Source organism: Salvelinus sp. IW2-2015, linkage group LG2 (assembly GCF_002910315.2).
Source record: "Salvelinus sp. IW2-2015 linkage group LG2, ASM291031v2, whole genome shotgun sequence".
In the NCBI taxonomy this organism is placed as follows: Eukaryota; Metazoa; Chordata; class Actinopteri; order Salmoniformes; family Salmonidae; genus Salvelinus; species Salvelinus sp. IW2-2015.
In genome coordinates, this window is record NC_036839.1 from 33981135 (window position 1) to 34003868 (window position 22734).

At 43.3% G+C, this 22734-nt stretch overlaps 1 protein-coding gene across 2 annotated transcripts in view; it reads right to left on the reverse strand.

The window, feature by feature from the left end:
* Window positions 1–1459: 1459 nt before the first annotated feature.
* Window positions 1460–22734, reverse strand: part of LOC111978806 (mannosyl-oligosaccharide 1,2-alpha-mannosidase IB) — a 133107-nt gene continuing 111832 nt past the window's right edge. For both annotated transcript variants that reach the window (XM_024009060.2, XM_024009069.3), the window contains exons 11-15: window positions 12451–12566; window positions 10701–10920; window positions 6283–6455; window positions 3794–3909; window positions 1460–3544 (exon numbers count right to left, since the gene is read on the reverse strand). In XM_024009060.2, the coding sequence (XP_023864828.1) occupies window positions 3412–3544; window positions 3794–3909; window positions 6283–6455; window positions 10701–10920; window positions 12451–12566 (758 nt within the window). In that variant the 3' untranslated portion in view covers window positions 1460–3411. The remainder of the gene's footprint in view (window positions 3545–3793; window positions 3910–6282; window positions 6456–10700; window positions 10921–12450; window positions 12567–22734) is intronic.

Below are 22734 nucleotides of genomic sequence, written 5' to 3' on the forward strand. Positions count from 1 at the left end.
ATCGACACCAGTTGTCATGACATCGGTCATGTCATGATTACTTAATCTAGGCTTTGAACAACAGGGGTGGTTGAGTGTAGTGGCGCCAAGCAGACATCCGTCAGAAAGCGGGAGGAAGAGAGGGGGCAGTGTGACATGTGGTGGTTTTGTAGGCAGAGGCTGCATGCCAGGGCTGTGACATACCTGTTCCCTGTAACTGTAGGTCTTCCTACTAAGATAACGTGGAAAGCAGGGCAAAAAGACTGGGGCAAAAAGGTTGCAGAACCCAACGTCATCAGACAATACCCTAAACGTGTAGAGATGATGTGTGCAGGAGTTCTCTTATAAAGAATTGAACTGTGGAACTAATTCCCTGGCAGCACCACGAGACAGAACACAGGTGTGYTCATCTTTTGGGACTGGAATTATAACACCAACCAGTGATCTCTGCCGAGCATCAGATCAAGGTTTTGGTGTTGAACGTCTGAAATAGGATCTAAAAATCTGCGAAATCAATGAAACGTTATTGTTAAGCCTTAGCTGTTGGATTGATGTTTTGTTAACCAAGACTGCCCCCTCAGGATAGGAGCTGAAAGAGAAGACCTGACTTCACCTTCTATAAAGAGGTACAGTAAAAAGGTGCTGAACACCGCAAGCTAACACCTACATGTAAACGTCATTAGTTAAGGGAACAGAGTGAACAACAGGTAACAATCATCACCAACACACCGCTTTAGTTATTCTGTTCACTTTTCATAACATCTTTATTGAATTTGTGTCTCATTTAAACATATTTACATGTCTTTTTTTGTTCAGTAAAAATACAAATACAGAACACTTTTTTCCCAAAATCAACATCCTCACGGCGACTGACAGCGCCAAAGAAGGCCTGGGCTTCCTCCGCAGACAGAAAGCAGTAATGTCAGAGAGTAAGGTGGGGACAGGGGGGCGAACAGTGATACATATACTTCATAACGTTCTACACCAGTAGGCTGCTGCTACTGCCTCCACCACGAGACGGAGACACTGAGCTGCCAACAGATGGGGACAGGAGGAGGGATAGCTGGAGAGAAAGAGACAAATAGAAAATTGTAGGGATATGAAGGAGTAGAAAGGGTGTGACAGAGTAAAAAGGAATGTTGAGATGGTGGGACAGGTGTTATATAGGTGCAGCCAGGTGGTACTCAGTGAACACATGAGAAATGAGTGACAGAAACCAACCAATTAGCTAAGCAGCAACACAAATATAGTATGGCTTTATCGATTGGCAAGGTGAGTGGTTCTGTAATCAGCCCATCATCATCATCATCGTGGCTCTGCTAGAGGGACAGCAGGGTGGCTCTGCTAGAGGGACAGCAGGGTGGCTCTGCTAGAGGGACAGCAGGGTGGCTCTGCTAGAGGGACCAGAAGGGTGGTCTTGCTAGGGGACAGCAGGTGGCTCTGCTAGAGGGACCAGCAGGGTGGCTCTGCTAGCAGGGACAGCAGGGTGGCTCTTGCTAGAGGGACAGCAGGGTGGCTCTGCTAGAGGGACAGCAGCGGTGGCTCTGCTAGAGGGACAGCAGGGTGGCTCTGCTAAGAGGGACAGCAGGGTGGCTCTGCTAGAGGACAGCAGGGGTGGCTCTGCTAGAGGGACAGCAGGGTGGCTCCTGCTAGAGGACAGCAGGGTGGCTCTGCTACGAGGGACAAGCAGGGTGGCTCTGCTAGAGGGACAGCAGGGTGGCTCTGCTAGTAGGGACAGCAGGGGTGGCTTCTGCTTAGAGGACAGCAGGGTGGCTATAGAAAAGGAACTGGTGTATGAATAACTTTTTGTAAAAAAATTATAATGAAAAAGCACAGTATTGGAGAAAGGCATCACATAGTAACACTTGATAAGGCTTTAAATTAATGTATAGGTCCAACAAAAATGTTATTTCTTGCAAGGTACCGTTCTATTTCCTAGTGTTACCTTCAGCCCCCTAAACCTAAAGTATTCCCCTCCCCATCCACATCAACACACCAATCACAGATTCATCACTGAACACAGCAGACTTCCTTGCGTTCCATCTACTGTTGCAGGAACCACATTCACACAAAACACAATAGATCAATTTAGAACACACAAGTCCATAGAGAATGAATGCCTTAACATTCAACATACACTCATTACACTCATTGCACAGGTGACTGAGGCCAAGTCCTAATTTGAGAGTGGTGATTAGGATAAGAACAAGAAACAGTTTGGGTAGAATCCTATCAGCAGGGTGAGGAGTTGTTCCTAAACAGTAAGAACTCCAGGCCCTCCCCATCAGTGGCAGTGCAACACTATGGGTCCTTGTCAAAGACACAGAGATTATAAATGGAGGGCTTTGTGTCTTCAGCTCCGACAGTGGTGTAACTCTTTTCCCTCTTAGTAATACAAACAACAAAGTGCATAACAATTTATCTATAGGGGCCATTTAATCAGCAGACAGAAAACACTGCCAAAACAAGCCTTGTCCCAATCTGCCTGTGGAGTGGTGGTGATTTATGGAAAAGACAGGAACGGAAGTTTACCAGTCTAGAAAGGCGTGATTGGAGAAGTGAAGAAGAATGACAAGAAAGAGAAGATGGAGGGAGTTGGAATGGTGGTAAGACAAGGTAGAGATGCAGCATCGGTTGAATAGCAGCAACATCATGAGGCCAGGCTAAGCTACGTCACCTGCTAATCATAAGAGATGGAAGGAGAGGGAGATACAGAGCGAGAGAGTGTGACAGAAAGAGACAAAAGAGGAGAAAGTATACAGAAACGGCAGAATGTAGCATAGAGAATGCTATGGAAAATAGGTCCATATCACCGGTCCACTTTTCAAAGGTTCCAGAAGGGTAGGCATGAAGCCGTTGCTCCCGTCCACAAAGTGACACTGATACAGTTCCAGGTCAAAGTTCAGAGTAAGACAGTAAACAGGAAATGGCAGAAGGACTAGGACGGTCGCAGTCTGTCATGTCCCCGCCAATCAGCGTCCAGGACACAAAATGACAAAAGAAAACAAACCCCATAGTCTTCGGTTTGACTGTCAGTCTGTCTGAAACATACACATCCCTTCAGAGGAAGGTCCATCTGTCTGTTTGTTGGTACACACTGTCTTGCTCCTGTGTGCATCCATTATGAGACAGTTTGGCCAAAACAATCAAGCTTCCTGATTGTGGCTCTGTGTTTCAACAAAAAAGTAACGACGAATAGGAGGACTTCCCAGCCAATCACAAAAGTCAAACGCACCCTCCGTCCTGACGAGAAGCAGAGAGAGCTATAGAAAGAGTACGAGCCAGAGAATTAAAGAAGAGCGAGAAAGGCTATTGTTTCAGTCCCCTCCACTCTGCAGTGGTCTGAGCTCTCTCCTTCTGCTGTCTGTAGCAGTGAGAGGGAGAGATGGAGGCAGACAGGGCCGCTGTGGCCCCCTGGAGGTCCCCTGGTCTCTACCGCTGGGCCTGGCTCCCTGGGAGGGTGAGGTTGGCAAGGTGCAGTACCGGCAGGGGGTGGGCCTCCGTGTTGAACACCCAGCTCTCCAAAGGCATCAGCTCATCACTGGAGAACAACAGGTACAGATACCTGGAGAAGAGAGAGGGAGGAGTAAAGAGGAGGGAGAGCAGACAATTTTCAGCTGCTATATTCTGTTCATCAGTGCTGTAGTAGTATTTGTGAACAGCAACAAGCAGAGCGACCAGCAGGGGGGGAGCAGAGCACACAGTTCCAGTGCATTCTGGGGGCTGCCAGGACATCCCCATCTCATACCAACTGGATGTGAATGAACAGTACACAGAGGAGCAGTAAAGGAGCAGCAAATGGCGGAAGACTTACTTGAGCGTCTCGGCCAGGAAGAAGCTCTGCTGGACATCGTCGTAGGTTGGGTTGGACGAGTAGACGTCCTTGACCCCAGAGAACCCACCGCTGACCCTGCAGTACTTATCAATGGCCTGGAGGGGGAGACCGAGAGCAGCACTTAATTACCACATATTTACATTACAGTCATTTATAATTTAGTCAGGAGATGGGTAGACTCTTATACCATTAAAACACTGTGTTTAAGGGTTGGAGGAGACATTCTATCCATCACCACTCTAGTCTAAACTAGGTATGTGATGAATAACATTTGATTTCAAATCGCTTTGTTGTAATTGAGATTTGAAGGGAATGTCTCCGTCTGTGACCTCAGTCAAAGCGTTAGAGCTGTGATTTTACAATGCACAGAGTATTTCTTTTCTCAAGTGTCCAGACAGAGTTAATCAGTTCTTTTTTAAATCTCTTCTTCCCTCTGCACCGCATCAGGTGTAATTCAAGGGAGGGTATAGATGGTGGATCTGTTAATTGACACAGTGTCTCTCTCCCTCTCTATCGGTACTTGTCTTGTTCTCTCTTAATGTCCCTCTATTAGTCAGTAGCTGTCAGGAGAATCTCTCAGAAGGAGATGGAACTATTTTAAATTTTTCATGGACCACCGCATCCGATGTGTGTGTGCGTTTGTCCTCCTGAACACACACACACATAGCGTCCTAGACTGCCTCTGTACTTCAGGCCTGGGCACAACCACATATGCACATCACAACTACCCAGCCACATGCACACCTGAACTAGAATGCAGTCCTAATACCATCTGGGTTAATAAAGAGTCTGTTTCTCTTCTACCTGGAGGAGAAGGGTGTGTGTGTGTGTGTGTACAGCTGCTCTCTACTGGGCTCATTTCACAGGGCCGTGCACTACAACAGCTGGGCCAACAAACCTCAACACACATGACTCGCACACGCTTAGACMAAGTAGGATGAAGTTACCCCTAGACAATGATCTTAGATGTTCTCACTAATGGTCAAGCTTAGGACTTAGGAAGGTAAGCTGCCTACTACACAGAGCCTCAGGTAAAATAGTAGTGTGTGTGACATCAAACGTGAGCTGATGTGATGGTGTAGGAGCACTAGAGACAGGTAGGGAGATCAAACTGTATAGAACTGTCAGGTGATTTTCATCACAAGGGGAGAAAGAGAACGAGACGGGGGCAGAAAGAGAACGAGACGGGGGCAGAAAGAGAACGAGACGGGGGCAGAAAGAGGTAGAGAGGGAGGGAAGCAAGGAAGAGCGTAAGAGGAGAAGGAGAGAGCGTAAGAGGAGAAGGAGAGAGCGTAAGAGGAGGAGGAGAGAGCGTAAGAGGAGAGGAGAGAGCGTAAGAGGAGAGAGCGTAAGAGGAGAGGAGAGAGCGTAAGAGGAGAGGAGAGAGTAAGAGCGGGGAGGAGATGAAAGGAAAGGAGAGAGCATAAGAGGACGACAGGAAAGGAGAGAGCGTAAGAGAGAGAACGATAGGAAAGGAGAGCGTAAGAAAGAGGAGAGGTAAGGAGAGAGCGTAAGAGCAGGAGAGGAAAGTAGAGCGCGTAAGAGAGAGGAGGAGAGGGTAAGAGGAGGAGAAGAAAGGAGAGCGTAAGAGAGGGGAGGAGAGGGTAAGGGGAGGAGAGGGTAAGATGAAAAGAGAGGAGAGAGCGTAAGAGAGAGGAGGAGAGGAAAGGAGAGAGCGTAAGAGAGAGGAGGAGAGGGTAAGAGGAGGAAAGGAGAGAGCGTAAGAGGAAAGGAGAGAGCGTAAGAGGAAAGGAGAGAGCAAATGAGAGGAGGAAAGGAGAGAGCGTATGAGAGGAGGAAAGCAGAGAGATGTGCATGGTGCAGAGGAGCAGTCGAGGTTAGAACAAAGAAGAGAACTCCCTCATCTCCACTCAGTCACTCAGGCTGAGGGAGGCTGCATTCAGTCCCACAACAACAGCTCTTAAGAGCACCAACACAAACACACAGGAACAGAGCGAGAGCGGGGAAACAGGAGATGAGATAAGCGAGGAGGGGGGAGAGGGAGAGGAGAATAGAGCGACAGAGGGAGATAAGACAGGTGAATGGTGGCGAGAAGGAGAGGAGGAGTGATTGAGAAAGGAAGTGAAAAATGAGAGCAGAGTGATTAAGTGGTTGAGAGGAGGATGAAGAGAAAGCAGAGGTATAAGAGTGTTTCACTTTGACCTTTGAAAATAAAAGCCTTAAGAGGGAACAGAGATGGAAAAAATAGGACTATAACTGGAGAGAAAAAATGAGAAAATTGAGTTCTCAAGTAGCATTAGTCTGTTGTGTGTTGACACTCTGATCCGCTCTCTTTTTTAAGTTACAAAGGGTCCATGCACTTATCCAATTCTTTCAGATGTACACTGGTGCAGAGAAGGTACTGCTAGGGGTCAGGAGGTGATAGGGGATTGGGCATGATGGATAAGTAAAAGCATAAGGGCAATATCATAGTAGTAATAGTTTGGAGTGATTTTCCAGTGGCTCACCTGTGCTGCTTCCCAGCCCCACTGCCTGTACTTGGGGTCGTGGGTGAACCTCCACATGTACCAGTAGGTCTCGATGACCTCTGGCCTCAGGATGTAGTACTTCTCATTCTGACGTACTGCCACTGCCTCCAGACCACTGTCAAACTTAAAGGCCTCCGGACCCAGCTTCAACACTACAGAGAGGGAGGGAGAGATATTCAATATCCATTGATTTTTCTGGTTTAGCATAAGTACACAACATATTTCCTGCCAATTGTTTAATTTAGAGTAATAGGAGCAGATTACAGTGATCAAGTAGTAGCCAGGAGACTTATGACAGATTTGTTCTGCACGCCTTSTCACTGTGGATGGGAACCAGAGACCACTGGATTCAGGTTGCAAAGGGTCGGAAACTTTCCGGTAAATTTGGGGAATTTTGCTTAAATTCATAAAAAAAAGTTAGCTTATAACAGTTAACCATTTTTGTGGGATACACATAAGGCAATTCTATTTCAATTCATATTTTGGTTAAACTATTCCCTACACTAATGAGATGCTATTGAGCCCACACTACTACACTGTCTGAGCCAAAGACTACATGCTTTCTGGTAAGTTTTGATTACAATATATTTTATATGACATACATGAGTTTGTGTTAACTTCTTATGGCTGCAGGGGCAGTATTGAGTAGCTTGGATGAAAGGTGCACAGAGGTGCCCAGAGTAAACGGCCTGCTCCTCAGTCATAGTTGCTAATATATGCATATTATTAGTATTGGATAGAAACTCTGAAGTTTCTAAAACTGTTTGAATTATGTCTGTGAGTATAACAGAACTCATATGGCAGGCAAAAACATGAGAAAAAATCCTGGAAATTCTGAGGCTGGTGGATTTTCAACCAAGATCCCATTGAAATTACAGCGAGATATGAATGGGTTTGCCGAATGAGAGAATAATTAGTCACCATTGCCATGAGGTGACCATTCTTTGACCATGCGCGTTCACATGAGTGAGCTCCGTTCCATCGCTCATCTGAAGTCAATGTAATTCTCCGGTTGGAACGTTATTCAAGATGTATGTTAACAACATTCTAAAGATTGATTCAATACATCGTTTGACATGTTTCTACTGACTGTTACGGAACTTTTGGACATGTCTTCACGTTTTAGTGAACGCGCTTTGTGACTTTGGAATTGTTTACCAAACGCGCTAACCAAAGTAGCTAATTGGACATAAATAACGGACATTATCGAACAAATCAAGCATTTATTGTGGACCTGGGATTCCTGGGAGTGCATTCTGATGAAGATCATCAAAGGTAAGGGGATATTTATCATGTAATTTCTGGTTTCTGTTGACTCCAACATGGCGGCTAATTTGCCTTGTTCTGAGCGCCGTCTCAGATTATCGCATGGTTTGCTTTTTCCGTAAAGTTTTTTTGAAATCTGACACAGCGGTTGCATTAAGGAGAGGTATATCTATAATTCCAYGTGTATAATTTGTATTATCATCTACATTTATGATGAGTATTTCTGTTGAATAGATGTGGCTATGCAAAATCACTGGATGTTTTTGGAACTAGTGAACGTAACACGCCAATGTAAACTCAGATTTTTTTATATAAATATGAACTTTATCAAACATACATGTATTGTGTAAAATGAAGTTCCATGAGTGTCATCAAAGGTTAGTGATTCATTTTATCTCTATTTGTGCTTTTTTTGGCTGGAAAAATGGCTGTGCTTATTCTGTGGCTTGGTGGTGACCTAACATAACCGTTTGTGGTGCTTTCGCTGAAAAGCATATTTGAAATCGGACACTTTGGTGGGATTAACAACAAGATTACCTTTAAAATGGTATAAGACACATGCATAAGACACATGCATGTCTGAGGAATTTTTATTATTTGGCGTTTCCATACATGTTTCATTTTAAAACATGTAGCTTACAAAGGAGATGTTTAATCTAACTGCTCAACTATTTATCTGTACATGGAATTGTATTATTTTATTTTTTTTACAAATGTTTTCCCTAATCTTCACAGGAAAATACCACGGGCACTATCTGATGTGTGGAGACATTTCACTGCAGCTAATGTAGAAGGAAAAGCTGTGTACATTTGCAAATACTGTGCCAAATCATATGTGAAGAATGCAACAAAGATGCAGAATCATCTGGCCAAGTKCATAAAGTTCCCTCAGCWCTSACAACAAGCAACCTCTGACAAAAGTCCCTCTACTTCTATTCGAGGTGAAAATGATGAATCAGACACCTTATCGATAGCAACAGCTCACGGTCCTCCTGGAATCAGAAGTTTTTTTGACTCAATGGAGGAACGTAGTCAGAGAAATGCTGATTAATGTGTATGCAACTGGTTCACCTCTGATGCTCACAGGCAGTGTGTATTGGAAGAGATTCTGAATGTTGTTTGCCCAGCATTACACCCCTCCAACCAGACATGCTTTATCTACTMATTTGCTGGATGCAGAGTTCAACAGAGTTCAWGTGAAGGTCAAGCAAATAATAGAGAAAGCAGACTGTATTGCAATCATCTCTGATGGGTGGTCGAATRTTGTTGGGCAAAGAATAATTAACTACACCACCTCCACCAGTATTCTACAAAAGCACACCGGTCTCTACATTTCATTTGAGCTGAAGGCAGTCATCAATGACCGTGGACCATAGAAGGTATTTGCACTGGTGACAGACAATGCTGCGAACATGAAGGCTGCTTGGTCTAAAGTGGAGGAGTCCTACCCTCACATCACACCCATTGGCTGTGCTGATCGTGCATTGAATCTGCTCCACAATGGATACACTCTACAAGAGAGCMAAGGAAATGGTTAGGTATGTGAAGGGTCATCAAGTTATAGCAGCAATCTACCTCACCAAGCAAAGTGAGAAGAATAAGAGCACCACATTGAAGCTGCCCAGCAACACCCGTTGGGGTGGTGTTGTCATCATGTTTGACATCTCCTGGAGGGAAAGGTATCTCTCCAAGAAATGGCCATATCACAGTCTGTCGATATGGACAGCCCCATCAAGAGGATCCTCCTGGATGATGTATTTTGGGAGAGAGGGTAAGCAGCCTGAAACATATAGCAGTAGCCATTGCACGGATTGAGGGAGACAATGCCATCCTGTCTGATGTTCAGACTCTGCTTGCAGATGTAAGATAAGAAATCCGTACTGCCCTGCCCACTTCACTGTTGCTCCAAGCAGTTCTGAAATGCATCAAAAAGCGTGAAGACTTCTTCCTGAAGCCCATACATGCCGCAGCGTACATGTTGGACSCCAAGTATGCTGGCAAGAGCATCCTGTCTGGTGCAGAGATCAACAAGGYCTATGGTGTCATCACTACCGTRTCTCRCCACCTTGGCCTGGATGAGGGCGAGGTTCTTGGCAGTCTGGTGAAGTACACTTCCAAGCAAGGGCTTTGGGATGGAGATGCAATATGGCAGTCGTGCCAACACATCTCATCAGCCACCTGGTGGAAGGGACTTTGTGCATCTGAGGCTCTTTCCCCTGTTGCCTCCATCATCCTCCAAATCCCAGCAACATCAGCCGCCTCAGAGCGCAACTGGTCCTTGTTTGGGAACACACACACCAAAGCACACAACAGGCTGACCAATACAAGGGTTGAAACATTGGTGGCCATCCGGGCAAATTTGGGTCTTTTTGAGCCTGACAACGAGCCATCCTCAACAAGGTTGGAAAGTGACAGTGAAGATGAGGCCTCAGTCTGATGTGCAAGAGGTGGACATTAAAGAGGTCCAGGGAGAAGACATGGAAGCCTGAGAGGAAGACAACCAAAGCTTTAGTTTCTAGACTATCATTTTACAGATGCATGTTGAAAACGTTTCTCGGAGACGCGATGGATCATTGGGGATCATTCAATATTCCCTTTCTTTTGTTGTTCAGTAAAATCATCCCATCCCGAGTCAACTCATTTAATTAAAGTTCAATTCGAAACTACATTTATTTTTTTCTATTGGAAGGATTTAATCATTTGCAATTATGTCTACTTATGATAAGGTAAAATGTTTATGTTTGTCTCCATTTGATATGGTAAATATATCCAATGCAAAAACCATCTACATATAAATGCTATTAATATTAATTTGCATATATTTTTGTTAATTCCCATATATTCCCGTTAATTCCCACGTAGTTTCCACCTCTGAATATTCCCCAAAATGTGCAACCCTATGCTGGATAAAACTATGAAATATCATCAGTCAAATCTTACTTTCAGGAAGTTCAGCCAGTTCCAATGGTAACCTCACTTTWAAAAAAACAACACATTATCCTGAGCTCACACTAAATCTAACTCAACATCTGGGAACAACTCAAATCCATAGTACCAAGACCACCCCATAACAAGTTACCATTTATACCTGAACTTTCTTTGATTTCCCTATATGTTTAGATGTGTCTCACCGGTGCGGTCGTAGGACTCGTGGCAGGTGTGTGCGATCTCAGCCCCCAGCTGTAGGTAGTGTCCAGCCTTGTCGTCAGGCGAGCCGTCGGCCCCCAGAGCGAACATCCCCCCGGCAAAGCACGTCAGGTGACCCATCTTCCTCTCCAGGTGGCCGTTCTTCCACTCCCCGATGAACGTCAGGCCGCCGTTGGACTTACGGATCAGGTGACGCTCGATGGCCTGGAGGGAGGTGGGGAAAGGGTGTGGGTGGTGGTAGGAGAGCAAGGTGTGTGTTTAGGGAGGAGGGTGTGTGGGTGGTGATGGTAGAAGGGGTAGGTGTGTGTATGAAGCAGAGAGAGAGATAAAGGACAGGTACTTTGTTCCTGTTCCCACCGCTGTGCCAGGGACTATGTTGTCTAAGTGTCCTCAGCTCCAGTCCTTGAGAGCAGCAGCAGAATCTGCTGTTCTCCTCTCCCTGGCACCTACTGTACCTGATCAATCAACATCAATAACTGGCCATAAAGTCCAGGCATCTGCTTACTGTTAACTAAATCACACACTGAATAAAAGTCAAACATGGAACTCAGTTGACCCTGCAGTTAACTTCTCTGGGAATAGCGTCCCACCTCGACAACAGCCAGTGAAATTSCAGGGCGCCAAATTCAAACAGAAATCTCATAATTAAAATACAAGGTGTATTATACACCATTTTAAACATAAACTTCTTGTTAATCCAACCACAGTGTCCGATTTCAAAAAGGCTTTACGGCGAATGCACACCATGCGATTTTGTTAGGACAGCACCTAGCCACAAAAACCATACAGACATTTTCAAGCCAAGGAGAGGACTCACAAAAGTCATAAATAGCGATTAAATGAATCACTTACCTTTGATGATCTTCATCTGGTGGCACTCCGAGGACTCCATGTTACACAATACATGTTCGTTTTGTTCAATAAAGTCCCTCTTTATGTCCAAATACCTCYGTTTTGTTCACACGTTTAGTTCAGTATTCCAAAGGCACAACAACATCCAAAAGTCCCATTAAAGTTCGTAGAAACATGTCAAACGATGTTAATAATCCATCCTTAGGATCTTTTTATCATAAATATTCAATAATATTTCAACCGGACAATACCGTTTTCATTAGAAAGGAAAGAGAGCTCACGGCCACACGCGATTAACAACTCATGGCTTTCAGCTGAGCCACTTACACTGAGTGGTCTTATTCTCTCCCCTTTCACAATAGAAGCCTGAAACAACTTCTAAAGACTGTTGACATCTACTGGAAGCCTTAGGAAGTGCAATCTGACCCCACAGACACTGGATACTGGATAGGCATTCACTTAAACTACAAACTTTAGAATTTCCACTTCCAGGTTGGATTTTTCTCAGGTTTTCGCCTGCCATATGAGTTCTGTTATACTCACAGACATTATTTTAACAGTTTTGGAAACTTTAGAGTGTTTTCTATCCAAATCTACCAATTGTATGCACATCCTAGCTTCTGGGCCTAAGTAACAGTGGGAACCCTTTTCTTCCAAACTTCCCAATGCTGCCCCCTATCCCAATGAAGTTAAAGGACTGAGGAGTTGAGGAACAATCCTAACTATCTGGCCTGAAGGATATAGAGCAAGGTAGTTGCYMTTTCAGGGTAGGCTAGATGAGTTGAAACACAGCTGTGTGTTTGCCAATCAAAGCCATCTCCATGGAGACCAGGTAAGGGAAGCCAGTGACCATGGAGACCAGATAAAAGGTGTGGTGCGTACCTCGATAGCGTCATCGTAGGTCTTGCGTGCCTCTGTGTCGGTCTTGTCTGACATGAGCCAGGCCTTCAGCAGGTACTCATAGAAACTGTCTCCCAGACCTCCAACTGATGTATGGTCTACAGGGGGAGGGAGGGGCGGAGAGAGAGAAGAACAAGAAGAGAGGGAGGGATGGGAGAAAGATAAGTGGGTGGGGAAAGGGACAAAGCGAGGAAGAGCGAGAGAGAAAAAAGAAAAGATGGAGGTAGTCAGAGGGACAAAAAGATAATTATTCATTGGATGACGTTTTCCTTAAAACTCCAACCAGAGCCAACACTATTATTTAGTAGGGGTTTTAAGTTAGAACCAGAGTCAACACTATTCTTCAGTAGGGGTTTTAAGTTAGAACCAGTCAACACTATTCTTCAGTAGGGGTTTTAAGTTAGARCCAGAGTCAACACTATTMTTCAGTAGGGGTTTTAAGTTAGAACCAGAGTCAACACTATTCTTCAGTAGGGGTTTTAAGTTAGAACCAGTCAACACTATTCTTCAGTAGGGGTTTTAAGTTAGAACCAGTTAACACTATTCTTCAGTAGGGGTTTTAAGTTACAGCAACAAAAAGGCTATGGAGATTATTTGCCCGTTTTACAGTATGATGGCAGAGACTAGATGATTTGGGTTGTTTACTTTCTCCCTGATGTACTACTTAAAGACCCAAAGTGTCGTAGTAAAAATTGATTCAGGCTTTCTAGCTGGCCTAAAAAAGGGACACATTACAGTGAGCAGGAGAATGTGCCAAATCTCACTCAGCAAGAGGACACAGATGGGTAGGCACACACACACACACACACACACACACACACACACACACACACACACACACTGTAGTTAGACGTCTACATTCTATCATATGCATTGTCGTGGCTTTTTCTTCTCTTCAAAATAGCTAAATTTAAAATATAAGAATCTTTCATACCAAATTGGTAAAAAGGCATAATACTGTTTAGCATGTACTTTTTTAAAATTTATAAAAGTAATTAACTTTTCTCCTATCTTCCGTCGTAATAAAGTTTTCAAGTGTCTTGGACTTTAGACTAAAACTAACAATGCTTTTTCATTCAACTAATATTAATAAAGATGAAAATGACTCTTAAAATGACAGATGTTATTTAGTTATGGAATTCCATAACGAATTACTATGGGGAATAAATATCACTGGGGATTTCAGAAAATATTGGAACACGTTGTCTAATGAAGGCAAACAGATTATAGATTCCTTCTAAATCCTAATAGGCTAATTTGAAGCAAGGTAAGACCATGCTTTCAACAATATGAAGTTAAACATTCGGTTTTTCAAAACTAAGTACGTTTTCAAAAATGCATACTGTCCCTCCAGCTCACATTGTAAAGCGGTGGTGACGAGCTGATAGCCTGTTTGCCTGCACTTCATGGTGAATGTGAGGCGCCGCAGTTCAATTAACCAGTTGCGAAATAGGAGACAATGATGAAAGAGGAGACTGCTGTTTTAACTATACTATAGATCCAACATCTAAATGCAGTGACGTTTTAAAGGCGATACTAGAGATTCTTCTTGTCCGAGTCTGATGAACTCGTGGATAACCATTTTGTATCTGCGTGCAGTACGAAGGAAGTTAGAAGTTTTTTCACAAGCCAATGCCGACTAGCGTTAGCCAAATGACTGGAAGACTACAGGTACGCTAGACTTCTTGCCCAAGGACCTGCCCAGGCAACTGGCAACCATCTATAATGTTAGCAAAAAAAAGTTACGTCTTTACCAGGGAAATGATAAATGGCAACATTTTAAACTAAATGCAGATTTGGTAGACCGACTAGGGGTTTCGTTAGAGTTCAGAATGGTCTTTTCAAAAACTCAGACCATCAAAAGAATCTGTGTTTTTAAACCATTTCCACCTGCACTTTTTTTATTGAAAGCAAGTAATTTTTTGCTTCAGTACAGTTATCAGGGACGTGGAACTATAGGGTTTTCTTAAAGAAAAACACATTTGTGAAACGCATTCCGGCAGAAACTAGTTTAATTTTCATCAGATGACAACAACGTCCAACGCTATATTGGCTAGCAGCACACAATTTACCTTAAAAATGAAAAAGCAAAGTCTTTCTTGCAAAAATGATGCATGGCCATGCCATATTTCTAAATGTTATCAATCAAGAAATATGTAACTCAGCTACATTTCCTATTGTTTTGCTTGATTTAAAGAAAGTAGCTGGCAATCAGTCGGAGCGCTGTCTGCTGATAAGAATGCTCTCAGTGAATTCGCACTCAGAGTGAAGTGCAGACTGAACGGCACAAAAATGAGTCTGATGGCCGAGCAGAAAATTACATAAGAAGCATTTTTTTTAGATTTCTCAGATTATTACAAATGGTGTGAAAAATTGAATTTTGCGTTAACTCGAACCCCAGAAGACTGTTTTCATTATCTTGACCTCCCCCACAGTTCATTGGAAAGAGGAAGTGTCTACTCTAAGTGTCACGTTTCTGACCCTGTGTTTCTGTTGTTTTGTATGTGTGTGATGGTCAGGCGTGAGTATTGGGGTGGGCATTCTCCTGTTGTGTGTTTCTATGTTTGGTTTAGGGTTGCCTTGGTATGGCTCTTAATTAAGAGGCGGTGTTTTGGCGTTCCTCTACTGTAAGAGTCATATTTAGGTAGTTGTTTCAACTGTGTTCGTTGTGGGTGGTTGTTTCCTGTCTTCTGTGTTTGTCTGGCACCAGAAATAGCGACTTGCTCCTCGGTTTTCACGTTTGTTATTTGTTTATTTGTTAAAGTGTTCACGGTTATTGTTTAATTAAACATGTTGAGCACTGGCTACGCTGCATTTTGGTCTCTCCTTCATACCCAAGAAGAAAACCTTTACAAACAGTTTATTAGCTAGAAAAGGTATCCTTGGGTGGGTGAAGAAACTGTTGCTGTTTTACAGCTAATTGTCTGCAATTGTACAACGCGTTTCCATTGAAGCTGAGAGAAAATGTTGGCAAATGTGAGCGCATATTTCCAGCAAATTGTAGGCATTTTTGCCATGATTAACACTGTTCCTCTGCTCAAACATTACCGAATCAATGTGCCTTGAAAGGCGTTTTCCTTGTCTTTCCTTGTCTAGCTTTTATTTTGATGTTTTTCCTCAGGGGGGTGGATCAGCTTAATGTTTTTTCACGCAGGGGTGGATCAGCTTTAATGTTTTCACCAGGGTGGGTCAAGCTTTAAATGTTTTTCCACCGGGGGTGATCAGCTGTTAATGTTTTGTCACCAGGGGGTGGATGCTTTACTTTTCAGGGACGTTTAATGTTTTTTTCACGCCAGGGGGTGGATTCAGCTTTAATGTTTTTTGTCAACCAGCGGGCTGGATCAGCTTTAACTGTTTGTTTCACCAGGGGGTGGATAGTTAATGTTTTTTCACCAAAGGGGTGGATCAGCTTACATGTCTTTTTCACCAGGGGGCTGGATCAGCTTCTAATGTTTTTTTCACAGGGGGTGGCATCAGCTTTATGTTTTTTCAGCCAGGTGGGTGGATCAGCTGTTTAATGTTTTTCCCCCAGGGGTGGATAGTATGTTTTAAAGGGTGATAGCTTTAATGTTTTTTTCACCAGGGGTGGATCAGCTTTAAATGTTTTTTCCCAGGGGGTGGATCAGCTTTAATGTTTTTTCACCAGGGGTGGATCATGCTTTAATGTTTTTCCCAGGGGGGGTGGATCAGCTTTAAATGTTTTTTCAGCCCAGGGGGTGGATTCCAGCTTTACATGTTTTTTCACCAGGGGGTGGATCAGCTTGGTTTGCCAAGGGTGGATGCTTTGTTTTCCCCAGGGTGGTGGTATCATCTATTTTTTTCAGCAGCGTGGTACTAATGTTTTATTCAGCCAGTACAGCGTAATGTTTTTCCGGCGTGGATCAGCTTTTAATGTTTTTCACCAGGTGGGTGGGATTCAGCCTTTAATGTTTTTCCGCGCAGGGGGTGGATCAGCTTATGTTTCGCCGGTGGACTCAGCTAAGTTTTTTCACCGGGGTGTCGCTAATTTTTTTCCAGGGGTGGATTCAAGCTTTCAAATGTTTTTCCCCCAGGGGGTGGATCAGCTTTTAAAAGGTGTGTGTGTGATGTGGTTGTGTGGTATAATGTGTATATGAGTCGGTCCCCCCCCCCCAAAGTGTTTTCGTAAAAAACTTGGTAAATACTATTTTTGGCATTATTTCTATCTGGTTTTGGGTCATCGTTAAGTTGACCGAAAACGGTTTTCCCACCCCAAAACGATTAACCATTAGATGGCCCACCTAAAGACTTTTCTATGAGAAAAACCCTGTACATTAGCCCAATTTTGAATTTCCTCCAATTTTAAAGGTGCATCTAGCAATATTCATAAAATATTAATTTTCACACAAGAGTCCCATGATATATAATATATATAAAATATATATTATATACAATTCAGACGACTTCGGTCCCTGCGCAGTATGCTCTGTTGACTCCAGTTTTTGACAACCCCTGTGCTAGCGCTACGCAACACGCGTATGCTCCCTCACAAAATATAGCTTGTTCAAGCACACACTAAATGTTTATGACCCATTGCCCCGAGTTGTGGGTCAACAACGGCCTGAATGGGTTCACTTTTAAATTTGAGTTTGGAGGTTTCCATTGATTTTGATGGTGATGAAAGGTGCATAGAAAAAGGTATGGGAACGTCATGGCAGGCAGATAAATGTTGAAGTGAGAGTCTTCTGGTAGAAAAGAAACCAAATGTGATGGTCGTGTCCACGTTCATGTTCTAATGGTTATGTCATATGGTAGAGAAACATAGCGTGTTCCTGATGTTCATCTTTCAGTGATGGGGATCCTAATTATTTTGGAAGCTTGAACCATTTAGAGAGAGAACGACAGCATTGTTGTAGGAAATGAAATGACGAAACCGTCTGATTTATTGTTTCTAGTTAAACTCCTCTATGGGTACTAGGGTTACTCGAGAGTACTACTCGAGGTTACCTTAGTGTAATAACGTGTGATGCCAGTTGTATATTAGTACTCCCCGTGAATTCATTTATTTGGAAACTCACATGAAGTAAGACATGTTATCAGGTTGTCTTAGGATTTGGTGTAGATACATACCTGGCGTTTATGACACACTGTAATTTTCAGTGGTCTAACTGTGTTTATACATAACACTACTCTACATGCACAGATAACATGTTCATGGTGTTAGCCTACTCTCTAACAGTGGTATAACTTTTCCAAGGTTGTTTGCATTTGGAATTCTCTCGTCTTTTTCTCTCGGGATCTCTGACCCTCCCGTACGAGAAAAGAATTATTCATTGCAAATTCCCTGTTCTCATGCAGGGGCAACACAAATCCCCCACAGCTATTTTGCATAAAAAACATATTTTACTTGTGTCTGTGAGTCTCTTCAGTAACTCTTTAATCAGAGGAGTCATGACTAAGTGTACTAATAACATACTAATACTCACAAACTGTGTTCAGAGGTTAGGTTATAATAATAACTCTAGTGTGGTATAGCATTAGGAGACTCTTTTCTCAAGTTTGTTGATGTAACCCTGGGGTCAACATACGTTTAGTGGCACGTGTGAGTAGGCGGTCACAGCAAGCTCCCACAACTTAGTTTGGGCGTAGAATTATCTGAGACTCCAATTCCTTTCTCGACATAGTAGGTGTGTAACTGGGAATCCAGGTTTGATTTAGGGCCCTCCTTGTCTATCATGCGTGCTGTGAGGTACACAATTTGTTTTATCGACGCAGTTCTGGGCTCAAACTAGCACAATATTATTTATAGTTAGAGCATGTCAGGAGGTATAAGCAGGGATAGTTGGGCTGAGTGTACCACATTGCAAAGGAACTCAAATCCTTGATGGATTTAAATGCAATAGTTTTGAACGATTGTAAGGTTAGACTACATCATCCGAGGTCCTGTCCTTGACATTAAAAGTGTTTACATTTATGGGGCCTAAGACCCATGTGCTTTGCGTTACTAGAGAATAGGTTGAATGACACGCGTTCTGTTGGGTATCTTACTCTTACTAGCGTAGTTTTGGGCCAGGTATCCGCACGCCATTAATCAGTCGACTCTCATTAAAGCTGCATATCTTAGGCCTCTGACTCTGATGGAATTCTTGAAAGTGCTTAAGAACCATACAGTGTCGCAATACAAAAACAATCACACAACAATAGAGTTATTCCAATATTTCCTTCAATGAGGAGCACACCAACTCGAATATGTCTCATATAATGAAGACATGACCAGAAAACCATAGATGTAATGCTCACACCTCGCTGTGGTGATGACGGCAACTGTAGCACTAGAGACGATACGGAGACGGTGAATGGCTGCCGAGCCAAATAAATAGGCCATCCAGATGCTATGGACGACAAGGAATTTGGGATAATTAGCAATTTGAGCATTAAGGGAGTGGGATGTGCTAGATGTGCAGAATTTGATGATGTTGCAAGTATGTGACGGATCACTTGCAAGCCCTCCCTTTTTCCCAAATATAACGATGGGCATTTTGGTCCAAACCAGGGTTTATTGTTGTTTCATCAGAACCAGAGGACATTTCTCGCAAAAAGTAGCAGTTCTTTGTCCCATGTGCAGGTTGCAAAACCGTACGCTCTGGGGTATATATTGTATATAGAGGAGGCAGGTGATATTAATATTGGAAGAGATCATGGGTGACTTTCTGTATGCCGTGCTTCTCTTGGCTTGACGCTTTGGTTTCCTTATCTGATTGGCTGGTGCTACAGGTCCAAGGTTATGTTGGCAGATCGTAAGGGACTCGCTGCTCTTGAGTACGAGGGTGGATTTAAAGAGAATACTTAGTTTAGTGAGACGGGAGATGTATTAGATCCCCATGCCTGTCAATCAGTATTCTATCTTAGGCTCCAATTCGGTCTGTCTCTCGCTATAGTCATCAGGGGTATTTGGACAGTTTAAGACGCAATCTGGGAGGACAAAGACGCTGGCCAAATATACGATTGTGCATTGGGCTTTGGGATGTAGACGCAGTGAAACACTAGAGGATAAACGGTCGGTCTCCTCGCTGGAGACCGCTGCTGGATATGCGCGGCCGCTGAGTGGGGTTCCGCTTAGTGGTCGTTATCAGAACGTTGTGGGTGGTTGCATATATTTGGTGTATCTGGGTAGCATGTAGCACATGAGAGTAGCTTCAGAGGCGGTTGGCAGGTCTTGGCTGATTCTTTGAGTGCGAGTCGCCTATATACGCATGTTAACCACAATATAGGACTATGAGAGGAGGTGTTAGGGCGATGGTAGTACGCGATGGTGTTTGGTGAGAACTTGTAAATTAAGTCGATCCAACGAGGTACAAGCCACACCCAATTGTAGAGAGTCACAATTAACAAGGATTCGCCCACTAGTTGTGGAGTAGTATAGCTTTGTGTAGAGCCACTTGGGGAATGGTTGTAGAATATAGAGGGGAATTATTCTCTGGAACTCTGTTTTAAGCTACGAGTCAAGACTTGTGGTATGATACATACAGCTGCTGCATCTAGTATCTTAGTGTTTTATGGAGAGCTAATTATGTATATATATAGTACCTGACTAATGTTGAGCAAAAACTGATCTGTGAGTGAGTCGCTGATAGTATATTAAGATAGTTGTTTACCTCCACGGAGGTGACCTCGATTACCTATTGGTTTGTGCACACAAGAACGTAGTGTGGAGTGATCTGAAAGATTCATCTTTATGTGGATAATTCGCGAAGGTCATGGACTAAACGTCGATTTTATGTAATATCATTATGTCTGCACTTCAGATAGGAAGCTGGGGAATATTTGAACATTCTCTGTGTATTAGATAAATGTTTAATAATTCGCAATATCAGAAAACTCAACTCCGACTGTCACTCACCTCACTGAGAATGTGCATGTGTAGCGTATATCATCTCTAATACATCGGCCTTGATACTGGATCCAGGGTGGGAACTCGCTATCTCGCCTCCTCGCCCTTCTTACTTTGGGATGGCGCACTCTCTCGTCTCTCATCATGGTCTATATCGTACATATAATCAGGGTGTGCAGTAGGACTTTTCCTTTAGGGCTAAGGATGTATACAGGAATTTAAAAGAAAAGCCGGACTCCCTTTTGATATTGATGGCCCCTCCGGGCGACAAATGTATAAATATGTATTAATATTGGACTTGTGAGATCATGCAGGTATAAGATGGGCTCAAGGGACATATAGAGAAGATATCGAGCTACCCTCTGTCTCGCTCACTTGCAGAGGATAGCGTCGAATACGCATGGTGTGTGCCGTAGGGATCAAACTGAGACGAACACATCAGAACATTACACAGCCAAAGAGTACTCCCGAGCTGCCAGTCATCGCCATCGATAGTCTCCTCGAGACTGTCGACGGTGTGATAGATTTGTACCAGTCAGTCAGTTCTGTCTCGTCACCTCCGTGGGGAACTTCTCGACTCTACTATGCTTACATATTCAATCTATGGTGCTTAGCGTTCCTGTCTAGTGAATCCAAGAAACATGTCGATGTTCAAAAGACGCGCTTTTTGGATGTGAAATGAGTATAAGCATGCCGTGTAGAACTCGTGCTGGTATTGTGATTGTGGGAGGATATAGCACACAGTCTAGATACAAACCGGAGAGTAGGCATATTTCGGACACTCGGGCAGGCACGGACACAAAACGGGCAGGAAATAAAAATATAATTCAGCATGCGAAGCTTAGCGGCTGACGTGGGAAGACTTAAAGCTATTAACCGTAGATCAGGGTATATAATCTCTGATGATGATCTCGTGGGCATTAGTTGCAATATGGAGATCCCTCACATATGGCGTCCAACTGCATCACGAAATGGTCTCTTGGTCATTGGGTATACCAGTAAGTGTAACTTTCCCCATGTCGCATGATATATTTTACACCACATTAAAATCGCTCATATCTAATATATATATGGCTTGTAGCGTTTTCTCACGCATATATAATGCAAGAGTGAACATGGCTTCCAACTTTGCCGCATTACGGAGCTCATCCTTTCATCGACGCAATTTACCTCCTTTTACCAAAAGAGCTACCTTCTGTCTCCCAAAACCTACTATTGTGTACTGAGCAGAGCTTCCGCCTTCTTCCTTTCTTTCTACAAGCTGACAGGTGTGTGTAATCCTAGACTCATAGACAGCCGTATATCGATCGAGCTCATGATTGGACTGTCTTACTCGAACATACTCCATGAGCTATGATACTTGTGACTCCGGATCGTATCTCAGTCTGGGATTCTATCATTACAATAGCTATTATGAAAATCTATCATGGACGCAACTTTTCTGGGTAAGTCCGTGGAACACTACCTCGGATTAACCACTCACAATACATTATACTACATAAGTGCACCTGTCAGGAGCTAAGACGCTTCACTGGGCTCATTTAAGATGGCCGTACTTCTTCATTACACAAAGGAATAACCTCAACCAATTTCCAAAGACTGGTGACATCCAGTGGAAGCGGTAGGAACTGCAAACAGTCCCTTAGAAATCTGGTGTCCCAATGAAACCTATTGAAAAGACAGTGACCTCAAAGAAATAAAAATTCTGAATGGTTTGTCCTCAGGGTTTTGCCTGCTACATAAGTTTCTGTAATAATCACAGACATCATTCAAACAGTTTTAGAAACTTCATAGTGTTTTCTATCCAAATCTACTAATAGTATGCATATCTTATATTCTGGGAGGAGTAGCAGGCAGTTGAATTTTGGCATGCATTTTATCCAAAGTGAAAATGCTGCCCCCTACCCGAAGAAGTTAACTTCAGTTGTTAGCCAGCAGGGAGGGACTTGAAACAAATACCAAAATATACTTTTTGTTGGAATTTTCCTTTATTAGTCCATTGTTGACATAGTCCCAAATGTTTCGCTTGTCAGCTTTCAAGTTTTCAAGTTATGTAACTTTCAAAATACAGAGATCGTCTCTGTATGATGTAATGCTGAATTTTACATCATCCGGGGAGGATTTTTTATTTGTTTGAAAGTTACATGTCTTGAATGCTGACAGTCCAAAATGTTTTGCTTATGTCAACAATGGACTAATGAAACAAATAGATAATTTTTGGGTTGAATTTTATTTTAAGTCCCTAATACTGCAGAATCATGGCTCGGGGTAGTCTGTGACAGATTGAGAGTGTGTGTGTGTGTGTGTGTGTGTGTGTGTGTGTGTGTGTGTGTGTGTGTGTGTGTGTGTGTGTGTGTGTGTGTGTGTGTGTGTGTGTGTGTGTGTGTGTGTGTGTGTGGTGTGTGCTGTACTGGTGT